General features: G+C 46.6%; 1 protein-coding gene across 2 annotated transcripts in view; it reads right to left on the reverse strand.

Annotated features, from left to right (window-relative positions):
• The window catches only part of LOC125633718 (ankyrin repeat domain-containing protein 9-like), a 37,296-nt gene extending 27,241 nt beyond the window's left edge, over nt 1–10,055 (reverse strand). Inside the window, exons 1-2 of one of the 2 annotated variants that reach the window (XM_048843409.2) lie at nt 8,822–10,055; nt 3,370–6,790 (exon numbers count right to left, since the gene is read on the reverse strand). In XM_048843409.2, coding sequence (XP_048699366.1) covers nt 6,755–6,790; nt 8,822–9,694 — 909 coding nt within the window. In that variant the 5' untranslated portion in view covers nt 9,695–10,055 and the 3' untranslated portion in view covers nt 3,370–6,754. Of the gene's footprint in view, nt 1–3,369; nt 6,791–8,821 lie in introns of those variants that run through there. The other variant, XM_048843408.2, reaches the window with a different exon arrangement.
• Nucleotides 10,056–12,244: the final 2,189 nt, after the last annotated feature.

Below are 12,244 nucleotides of genomic sequence, written 5' to 3' on the forward strand. Positions count from 1 at the left end.
TTGAATATGAGACAACAATGTGATGTTGTTGCAAAAAAGGCAAATGCCATTCTGGGATGTATTAACAGGAATGTTGTATGTAAGCCATGGGAGGTAATTATCCTGATCTATTCAGCCCTGGTGAAGCCTCAGCTGCTGGTGTCCAGTTCTGGGTGCCACACTTTAACAAAGATGTGAACAAATTGGAAAGAGTCTAGCACAACAAAAATGAGAAACGGTAGTAAACCTGATATATGAGGAAAGGTTGAAAAAAAATGGACATGTTTAGTTTGGGGAAGAGAAGACTGATGGGATACCTAATAAATCTTCATATAGGTATACAGGTTGTTATAAAGAGAATGGTGATCAATTGTTCTCCATGTATGAGGGAAGGACAAGAAGAAACTGGCTTAGTTTGCACCACGAAGATTTAGGTTAGCTACTGGGGGAAAAATTCTTACTATAAGGATAGTTGAGCAGTGGAACTGGTTACCTAGGGAGGTCATGGAATCCCAGTCATTGGAGGTTTTCAAGAACAGGTTAGACAAACACTTGTCATGGATGAACTAGGTATACTTGGCCCTGCCTCAACATAGAGGGATGGCGTGGATGACCTCTTGAGGTCCCTTCTAGCCCTACATTTCTATGATTCTGCATTAGCTGATATCTTGTCATTTGCACCTGGACTAAACCAAATCAGAATGGTAGTGTCACCCCCTTTGCACAATTCTGAATGACTACTCAAGGTGCAAGGCACGAGAGAGTCCAATCCTGAGTCCCTTCTGGAAGATGGTCTGTCTGGAAGAGTCATCTTTTTTGTCTCTAGCCCTCAGACATAACTGTTCACTTAGTAATATAAGAATGTTACTAGCCCTGCCTAAAGGAGATAAGCGTGACTCAAATCCACCCTGGCCTGTGTGGTAATTTTCACCATGTTACAAGTGTCTCTGTCATAGGGTGGCTGGCCTCTGGGAATGAAGCTGGTCCAGACCCTCGTGCCAGAACAGGTGCTCCCAGTTTGGCCAAATAAGAGAGGAGGGCAGCTTCTGAGGCTATAAAGGACCAAGGAGAATCTGAGAGAGAGAGGGAAGGAGACTTTGTGTGTCTGGGACCTGAGGAGACAGGGCTGCCTGGGAGTAGTAGCTTGGCGGGAGATGAGAGCTGCTAGAGCCAGAAGGTGGTTCCTGGGGGAAGGCTGAAGGCAAGAAGAGCGGCAAGAGGGGTTTGCTGGCTGATCTCCCCAAACCAGAGGGGCTTCAGACAGCTGAAGGCAAGAGGAGCAGAAGAGGGAAGTGCCTGCTGGCTCTAAGCCAGAGAACCAAAGCCGAGGGCCAGAGAGGGCTGAAGTTGAGAACCAGTGGAGAAGCTTACCCACTGATGTCTCCACATCAGACAGCTGGACCCAGGGGGTTAGTGAGAGGACAAGGGGGAGTAAAGGATGCTCCCTGGTGAGGATGGTCTTCCCAGCTGGGAAGAGCAGGGTTGCATGCCAGCTGAAAGGGCTGGAGTGGCTGTCCCAGGACAGAAAAGGACCAATAAGGATCCTGGATGTGGTGGAAGACACCAGAATATGGTATGGAAGGAGTCTCAACAGAGAGACTGGGGAGGGTAGGTGGGTCACTCTCGGTAGAGCAGGGTTTTAAGGACTACATGGATTGGGGGTGAAATGTAGTATGTTTGGGACTTTTTGTTGGGGATTAATTGATCAATATTTTTGACATAAATGAACCCTCAGGAGGGTATTATTGGGCCTGGCATAGAGTCCTTGGGTTACATGAGAGGGGAAACTGAGGCAGACATCTCGGTTGTGTCATGGTCGGTTGCAGAGATTACTCCAGTTGGAGCTGCCCTTTGACAATCCGGAGTGAAGGTGATACAATGCTGACTTCATTTCTCCTGCTTCTCTAGTTTCTGTTCCCCTTGGCAGCCAATTCTTTATCCCAGCAGAAAGATAGGTCATGCAAGTAACAGAATCAAGAAGGGGCAGTAGTTAACAGCATGCAGCTTTTCAGTTCTAGGTCACACGTTCAAATCTAGTCTTGATCAGTAGTGCTCAGAAGTTGTTGCAGTTCGATGGCTGTTGAGTGGCCTACAGAAAATCAGTTGGTGGTGTCAGTCCAGTTTCTGGTGGACAAAGGTCCACATCATCAGTCTCACTAATTACGCCAATTAATGGCAATCTCAGCAGAGTGGCCAGTGAACCAACTTCTGTATCACTACAGCCCATGTCGGAGCATCTTTTGCATTCCCATTCTCAGAGTACTATCATGCAAGACTACATCTTCCTCTACAATGGCTCCTGCCACACCTGGAGCACTGATCTTAGTCTTTTTGGGTCAGTAAATCAATTTTTTTGCTCACCTCTCCCCGACAGATAAACAGTTCCTGTCACACTCACTATGCCCAGGGCCAGCTGAGGAACTGATTATTTGAAATATACCTCAAATGTAAATATTGTGTGTGCCGGGGATCTCCAGGTACCTCCTGCTGAAGAAGTCCAGCTCTGGTACTTGTTCCTGTCAATCCTGGGGACTGTCTTTGGTTTCAGAGGGAATAGGACCAGGAACTTAATTTAAAAATAAAAAGCTGAAATTCCCCTTTACATTTTGGTTTCCCCCTACTCAGGGAACTAGGGACCACAGGTTTTTGCAAGGCCACCTGGGGCAACCAGAAACTTACAGTTTGCAATCCTGTAGAAGTCAGACACTGTTTGCCTAAAACGCTCCAGTCGGCAGGTCCTGATCCTGCTGGGAAAGGGTTAAGTGGATTTTAGGGACTCATACTGGTTACTTCCCCTGTATAGAAGGAAGGTGGGAGTGACTCTTTGGGGAGAGAAGACATGGGCTGGGGGCTGAGCAGTCCCGAAGGAGGAACTCCAGGAGCAGCCAAGCCTATGAAGGAGATGTGAGCTGAATTTATTGTCTTATTGTTGATTGCTTGGTTAGTGAAGCCAAATCCCAGGAAGGGGATAAGTTTGTGGACTGCAGATTGGGAAAGCAGCCTGTCTGCATCATTATACTCCCATCAGATGAAAACAACTGTCATAACCGAGCTGAGCTGAACTCAAACCAGTGACCTAAAGGTGAAAGATTTCACATCCCATTGCCAATTCCCTGAGTCATCCACTTACCTTCCCTCTGCATTCATTTTGTGTTGATCCGCCTTCAGCTGGTGGTGATGCTGTGATGGGTGGTTACATGACATCACACAGGATCATCATCTCATGACACATCCAGGTGTTACAAGGCCATGTAGAAATGACTTTGTTCCTGAGATTACATTCAAGGGGATCTAATATTCAGCATAAGATAATCAAAGACCAAAAGTAGCTAAAACAATAGGAACAGCTCCTGCCAGATATTCCTCACCTAATAGGCAATAAAAGACACATTCAGTTTATACTGCAAGTTTATTACAGTAATACAGTCAGATTAAATAATCTTCGTAGTTGATATAATTATATCAGAGAGAATATAAATATTTTAGTTTCAATACAGGCAATCATTTCATCTTTCCGTGCAGAGAGTAATATACAAACAATCATATGGAATAAAATTAAACAAAAGAGAGAAACCTAAATTACAAAGTGTGGCTTTAATCTATAAGAAAGTTGTTTCATATGATGAACATTCATTTGTATTTAAGCTTGGCTGGATTCAGTTCAATCAGTAAACATCAGCATTTGTCAGTTTCACACTGAACCCAAAAAGGGACAGAGGAAAACAAATGGCCATCAATGCTAATGAACATTTAGAGACATTAAAAATATTTTTTAGACAAAAACATAAGAAGTCCTCGGGGGACCTGGCCCTTTGCTGTTAGTGGCTGTACAACGGTATCTAGAAGCAGGAGTTCTCAGGCCACTGAATTTCTCTGGCAGCACAGAAACAGGAGCCTGCTTGTTCGGCTACATAGCAATAGAAATAAAAGCTGGGGATGTCTGTTTAAAAGATTTTATTTCGGTAAAAAATCGATTCAAAAATAGATGGTGATGCAATAACAAATCCATTGCTGCCCAATTACACCTGTCACTGTGCTCTAACCCAGGGGTAGGCAAACTATGGCCCGGGGACCAATCTGGCCCTTCAGACACTTTAATTCGGCCCTCGAGCTCCCGCTGCGGAGCGGGGTCCAGGGCTTGCCTTGCTCCATGTGTGCCATGGCTCTGCACAGCTCTGAACAGCGGCATGTTCCCCCTTCGGCACCTACACAAAGTGCGGCCAATGGGAGCTGCAGGAGCGGCACCTGTGGATGGGGCAGCGTGCAGAGCCGCCTGGCCACGCTCCATGTAGGTGCTGGAGGGGGGACATGCCGCTGCTTCCGGGAGCTGCTTGAGGTAAGAACCCCCTGGAACCTGCACCCCTGACCCCCTCCAGCGCCCCAACCCCCAGCTCTGATCCCCCTCCTGCCCGCCAAACACCTTGGTCCCAGCCTGGAGCACCTTCCTGCACCTCCAACCCCTCATGCCCAGCCCCAGCCGGGAGCCCACACCCCCAGCTGGAGCCCCCGCATCCCACACCCCAACTCCTGCCCCAGCTGGGAGCCCCCTCCTGCACCCTGAACTCCTCATTTTTGGTCCCACTCCAGAACCTGCACCCCCAGCTGGAGCCCTCACCCGCTCCTGCACCCCAACCTCCAATTTCATGAGCATTCATGGCCTGCCATACAATTTCCATAGCCAGATGTGGCCCTTGGGCTAAAAAGTTTGTCCACCCCTGCTGTAACCTATTGCCACTTGGTATTCAGAGACAGAGCTCCCTCTTCAAGAGCACAGGCCACTTTAGCTGATGAAGAAACTTCCTTAGCTGCAAGCAGTAACTTAGCAGGGCTTACGAGACACTGTTTTCTTGATTTAAATAATTTATAGGCTTTCTTAAGGTATCGATCTCTGTAGGATCCAACTATCTCACAAACACTGATGAATTTATCCCAGAAACTCCTCTGTCAAGAGCAGCTCAGGCCATGAAAGGGCAGTGATCTATATACACACACACAAACACAAGCTAGGCCTTTCCAACTATATTCATAGAAACTGAAATAAATTAAAAATCCTGTTGAGCCTACTGATAATCCAGAGCGTGGTACAAATTTCTCCCCCCTCCCCCTCCTCTTCTCTGTCTCTTTTATTCTTTTGCCAAAGTTTAAAAATAAAGACCTTAAACTACACTCATTCAATGCATTTTTAATGCCAAATGAAAACTTTGCTACATGGCACCAAGTGCCCTTTTTGTTGTTGTTTGTTAAAAAAAAAAAAAATACGATCACTAATGTACTTGTCATGCAAGTGCAGGGATTTTTTCCTCTGGAAAGCTTCAAGGCTACGGGCTGATGGGTTGGAGGGATTGTTTAACAGATCTAGAATTTAGTTTTGCTCGTGAGCAGGCTTAAGGAGAACAATGAATAGGGAACCTGATTTTCTGTCCTATGTCAATGAAAATTGTGATGAAGTTGAGGTAGATTTGGCTGTGTAAGGTGTAATATCCTACAGAGAACAAAGACACACAGGAGATCAAACAGATAGATCAATGCAAAGGATAGGCGAACGAGCAGGGGGAAAAAATCCCCGCCCTTCCATCAAAAAGAAATCCCATCCAGGATTGTTCCCTTGTCATGTCCTGCCTAGTTAGCAACACTACAAGCTTCTCCCCTTGGCCCGTCAGTGTCCATTAACCCTGGCCCAAAGAAACCCCCTCTAGAGGTCAAATGGTGAATCAGGCTCCAGGGCCCACCCAGTTCTTGATCACTCTGCTAAGACTACCAACAAAGGGGCAAATTGGAGGCAACGGTAATGATTTCTTTGATGTGGATAGCTGCCCATCAAGAACTGGGCTGAGAACACCAAACTCATTGCACACAGGGCAATGAACACACATCAGATGGTAGCGACTTTCAACCAGTACTGACCTAGGCTGCTGTAACACCATAGTATGAGCTACAGGAGAATTCCTTTCTCTGCTGAAAGGAGGCGTCTTCTCCTTGCTGCAGGCCACACACAAGCATCACAATGCCCTTGAACCTCCTGCCCCGGCCAGTTTGGCGAACTGAAGATATCTGCATAGACTGGAGCAGTGGGGAACCTAAGCTCTGACCCTGCAGTGTGTGAAATTGATGCCTGTTCACAGGGCCTGTGCACCATTTAAAGCTCACATGTGCCCAAAGCATTTGTTCTAGCCCTCTGCCAAGGGGTAACTTTCCCTCTGTGTTACTAGAAAATATCATATTGCGCACACCATCAATCCCTACAATCTGTGTTTTGTGTAGAAACAACCCACCCACCCACACCAGCTGGAGTGGATTTTCTGAAACTCTGTTCTGCACGGAAGGTCTATCGCTATCAGAGAGCATGAACATACCTAATGAATTCCCTTCCACTGTTCTTAATATGGAATTTCTGCTACTGGAGCTTAATTAGCATCTTAATAATATTCCCACCCTCCGCCTCTCCCCCACTGACATCCAAATTAGCTGCTGCAGCTCCAGCGTGGATGAGCAGGATGGATCTGGCTCCCACTGACTCCAGAGGCAGCAGGACACAGCCGGCTCTTAACAGCTGTGCTATTGTTCTGTCAGTTCAGCAGCCTTGGAGGTGGAACATCAGTTTTGTCTCCTCCCCTCCCTCCCTGTGACACTGGGGGCTGATGACGCCTTAAGGCTGGAGGTGCCTGCACACTCTCCATGGACTGGCAGGATTGGCAGGGCAAGTGCTTATTATGCTAATCTGCCTTCAGCTTGGCTCCCGCTTCATGGGAAAAATACCCCGGAGCTGTGACAGCCTTCAACTCTGCCAGCATGTGCTGCAGGGGCAGTGTCTCTGCAAAAATAAAAAAGGGGGGTTGAGGTTTACACTGAATTCCACTCCCACCAGTCACCCTGCCCAGCAAGGAATACATCCAAAAGGAACTGTTTGTCCTTGGAGATGCCATTGAGGCACAATGTAACAGGAGGAGAGATGCAGGGAAATAGATTAACCCTTTCACTGCTGGTCTGCCATTGAAAATGCTGTGCTGGCATTTTCTCCGCATACCAGTGACGATAAAGGGGTGTTAAGCTGCACGTATCACACTCAGCAGCGCAGAAGGTGCCATGCGCTGGAAATGGTACGTTCAGTAGCAGAACCTGAGCATTCTATCCGGATGTGCCTGATACATACAACAGGGACACTCCATGTGAACATATCCTGTACAGTCAGCAGCCCATCAGGGGCACCTCACCTGGGCGTAGCCAGTACGTTCAGTATCAGGCTGCCCAGATACCCAGAGCAATATAGCAGTGGTGCCCTCAGGACATTCACTGCCAGTGTCAATGGGGCTGCATCCATTGACGCCAACAGAGAACATGGCTCAGCATTTTACTGTCTGAGATGTAGGTCATCTATAAACGTAACAAGTGGTCTATTCAGTGTGCTAGGTGGCACAACACTCTGTTGCACACCATTTCTTGTTCACAACCTCATGAATCATGAGGTAATGTGTAATCATGCCCTTTGCTTACCACTGCATATATTTTAAAGAGCTCAACCATGCACTCTCTATCACACCCTACAAATATGTGGGAATGTGTTCCTTTTGCGGGCTGGGGACTCGAGCAAAGGGTTAAATTGAAAATGAGACCACTTTGACTAAAATAACGTTATTGTATAGCTAATTAAGGACTATGCTGCGAAGGGCGTCGGAGTGGCCTGCTGCTAGGCCATGATTTCACTAGTCTGCTTTGATTGTGGCTAGGGGTGTGGGGAGTAGCATTCCACACCGACAGCAAGATACTGACTGATTAATAAGGGGAGTCCCGTCTGTGCTTTTGGGAATTCAAGGCAGCCGACATCAGCTTCCGGGCCCAATCCTGTGAACACCACCTGTCTTCAACTCCCATGGCACGACTGGGCCCTATATCTGCGGCTTGGAGGATGAATGACCTAATCTGCCACGCTGGTGATTTATAGCAGCAAAATACCACCTCCCATCTTCAAGTAATTAGCAAATGCAGGTGGCTTTATATAAATCTCCAAATCAAGGCACAGCTGTAACTCTCTTGGGGACACCATCACTCCTGAAAACAAAAGTCCTGGGGAACTAATGTCACGCATTAAAGATGGACTTCCACTCACTGGTATTGCCAAGATTTGCATTTTTTCACTGAACAGCATGAAAGACGGATCCCGCCCCACTGCACAATTCTATAGAAGCTTCAGCACGGGGATAGCCTTTAACCCTCTCACTCCCAAATAAAAAAAAGGCTGCCTTCTCATCAGTATGCTGCCTGTCTTTATCCTCTGAGCAAGAACACAGACTCCCTGACTCTAATCGAGGAAATGCAATAGTATTCTGCAGCACTGACTCAACACCACTGCAGTAAGAGTATTGTGAGCCACAGGATTCCTGATCTTCACTGGAGCAGAAAGGAAACCTGACATCTCAACCCCGTTGGTGGTTTTTACAGGGCTGGTTGAGTACAGTTCCATCGTTTGCAAATCACAATGGACAGGCCATTCTTTTTCACTGGCAGAATTTACACAGGATACTGTTAATATGTTGGGAATTCAGATACACTGATTTCAGCTGGCCGTTAAAAAAACTGCTTCAATTAAACTTAACCCTTCACATGCACCACAACAAAAAAAGAAGAATTTTGCTTTCAAAAGTGCTGTGCCTGCAATCGATTAGAAAAACACTGAAAATCTTCTCATAAAATATTGGATTTTCAAATGGGGCCTATGGGAGGTAGGTACCAAAATCTCATTGAAATTCTAGGGGAGGTAGGTGCCTAACTCCCTTAGGAGCCTTTGAAAATCCATTCCCCTCCACCCCCCGCACACAAAAAAATATAGTCAAGGAAAAACATTTACCACATTTTTTGTCTGTAGTTTTTTGCCATAGGAAGGTAGGGGCTTTAGTGCCTGAGGTATAGGTAGTTCCTGGATGCTTTTAGGAAAGTGTGAAGGTGGGAGAGACTGGAGAATAGTTTGCATAGCTTGCAGGTATAAAGAACCAGGTGTGTTCCCCACCAGGCTGTTGAATTTGTCTTCCCCGAGCAAAGCTGTCCAGTGGTCTGGATGATCCTGCAGAACTTTCCGCATCTTAAACTGTGGGTTAGGCATGAAGAGCAAGAGGTAGTCGAGGCAGAGCTTTTTTGATGCCACGTTGACTTTGGAGTCCCACATCTGCTCCAGGATGACATCCAACGGGGTGAGCCCCTTGCTGTCCTCGATCCTGGGAGAAGCCCCATTTCCTAGGAGGATGAGGACGGTCTCTGACCTCAGCAGTTCGCAGGCAAGGTGCAGCGGGGTCTTGCCATCTTCCAGATGAAAGCAGCCAGTCCTGTTGATGTAGGAATTTAGGCTGGGTAGCTTGTGTGCAATCTTGATGATCAGCGCCAAAATGTCCCTCCTGTCGTATGTGACTGCCATGGCCAAATGAGGGGCAGAGGACGGGCAATAGCAGAAATGCTCTCCAGGCACCTTGAGAGCGTCCTCTGGAAAATGAGACAGCAGATACTGGGCATAAGGCAGGTGATTATGCACCACTGCATAGAGAAGGGCTTCCGAAGGTGAATATGTTCTCAGGCTTGCATTTTCCTCCCAGTAAAAATATTCCATAGTTCTCATATCTTCCAGCATCCACACCGGTTTGTGGTCTCTCACAGCCTGGTAGAACATATAGGATAAGAACTTACAATGCCTGCTCTGCTCATCCTGCAGGCTGGCCTGGTTACTGGCCATGTCTCAGCAAATAAACAAGACCTGCACACAAGCTCGCTCCAGAATGTAAGATTCACTCACTTTGAATGCAGATCCCGATGCTGCTGCAACCTTCAGCCTGTCATTGCAGCCCAGACTGCACTAGCTGGAATGCCTCGGCTTGAACATCTCCACCCATTCATTGTTTTTTCCCCTCATTGCAGTGGTTTTGTTTAGGTAAGCACAATCCCACAGGCTCAGTTAACCCATGCCATGCAATAGATGGTTAGTCAGTGCACTCTGCTCCGTGCACAGCACAGGTTAGAACGCTGTCAGACTAGCAGTGATTTTTATAGATGCAGAGCTACATAGGAGAGACTAAAATTAGCTTTAGAGGTGAGGCAATTTTCTGTCTGTGTTTGATGCCTACCCAGATCAGCTGATATAGTGCAGTAAGCACAATATGCATTTATTCATTTGTCTTTGTCCCTCGTACTTCTACAATTCCTTATATAATAAATGTATATTGATACTATATAATCAATATTGAGTACCATATATAATTTCCATATACTGATTGCTAGCTATATGGTTATAAAGTGACTTCTATTTACTAAATACTGTTATGGGTGACGCATTAGGGGACACTGATAATGGTTTGTCTATTAGAGGTCATCAATCCTTGAGGGGGCCATTTAGGGATCTGGGGCAAAAATTGGGGATTGGTCCTGCTTTGAGCAGGGGGTTGGACTAGATGATCTCCTGAGGTCCCTTCCAACCCTGATATTCTATGATTCTATGATGCATAAGCCCATAGGCTGAAACTCTACATAGAATGAGTTGAAGACACCATGCAGTAACCCCATCCAGAGTCATGAAGGATATTGGATAGTTAAAGCACTTCCCTTTGTCCGGCAGTTAAATCTCTGAGGTTCCTTTGTGTTGCAAAGCAGATGCATGAAGAAAGGATTAATGTCCAAGCCACCTTTCTGTCTAGACCAGCTAATCTGAGGGGGATCCTTGCACTTGGGGTTTCCCAGATGTCCATGCAGGGGAGTTTGGGGCTGTGTGAGACTTGGGTGAGGTCCTGGGAAGAGACAGAGGCCCAAGGCAGATGCTTCTGGGACAAGACAGAGGTGCCTGACCGGAGGTTTCTGCAAGAGGGTGTGACCTGTGTGCTGTTTGTTACCACCTGTGTTCAAGGAAACAGGATTTGCATGCATTGGAAATAAACAAATTATACTGAGAAAATACCTGACTCTGCTTCATTGATTTCTGCTTTAAACAGGACCTGACCTGCAAGGTCCTGAATTCTGTTATAACTTGGCAAAGGGGCAACAATCTACACTGTGTCCATATTGGGAGACTCAACACACAACGTTCAGATCTGGATTTTGAATAGCCCAAAGTTGCAAGGTGTTCAGGTCCAGGGGTTTGGATCATCATAGGATAAAATTAGGTCCATTTGCAAAGTTTGGGTCTGGATCTGGGTACAGACTGCAACCTCCCAGCCCACAAAATTCAGGGACATTTAGATCCTGGGGTTTGGTTCAAGCCCATCTCCTGTACCGTGTATACATTTAATGTTTTGGGTCAGGTTTACACATTTTGAGTGAGCAATTGCATGCCCAGTTTGTGTTCACAATTAATGTGACTGTGCATGCAAATACAGCTAATTAGATATTTGCATGCGCCATTATCCAGTTTGTATGTGTAACCCACACACCTTCTAGGTGTGGTGTTCTGTCCCATTTAGTGGCACCGAGACCACTTAGAGAGAGAGAGAAAATGAGTCTGCTCTACACCCGTAGCTAACAACGAGTTGGCTTTTAGCTCATGCGGTAGAGGCTCATGCACTAAGCTCCAGAGGTTCCCAGTTCAATCCTGCCCGCCGACATCCAGGGTCTGTCGGCGTTACAAGTGGGGGCTCATCTGGGATTTCAACTGGGAAGACTCTGAAGCTCGGGACACACTTCCTCAGCTAGGGGAAGTATGTCACCCACACACCTTCTGGGTGTGGGGTTCTGTCCCATTTAGTGGCACCGAGACCACTTAGAAAGAGAGAGAAAATGAGTCTGCTCTACAGCCTTAGCTCACAGCCAGTTGGCTTTTAGCTTATGTGGTAGAGGCTCATGCTTTAAGCTCCAGAGACCCCAGGTTCAATCCTGCCCGCTGATGACCAGGGTCTGTTGGTATGGTATGTTGGACGTAGGTGCATGATGGAGCAAACATATAGCAATCCTGCCCGCTGATGACCAGGGTCTGTTGGTATGGTATGTTGGACGTAGGTGCATGATGGAGCAAACATATTTTGTGTGTCCAGTTGTTTACCCAAACAGTCTGAAAAATCAGGCCATTAGCATACAAGCCCCGTGTAACAAACTGGTCTGGTTAAAAGTTAAAGTGTTAATACATTACATGTTTATAGCATCTTTCATTCAACGATCTCAAAAGACTTTGCAATCATTAATTCATTATGTCTACAACACCTCAGTGAGATAGGTAAGTATTGCCAGCCGCATTTTATAGAGGAGGAAACAGAGGTATGTGCACAAATGTTTTATGACTTGCTCAGGTTTACACAGTAAGCCA

Source organism: Caretta caretta, chromosome 3 (genome assembly GCF_965140235.1).
Source record: "Caretta caretta isolate rCarCar2 chromosome 3, rCarCar1.hap1, whole genome shotgun sequence".
Taxonomy (NCBI): Eukaryota; Metazoa; Chordata; order Testudines; family Cheloniidae; genus Caretta; species Caretta caretta.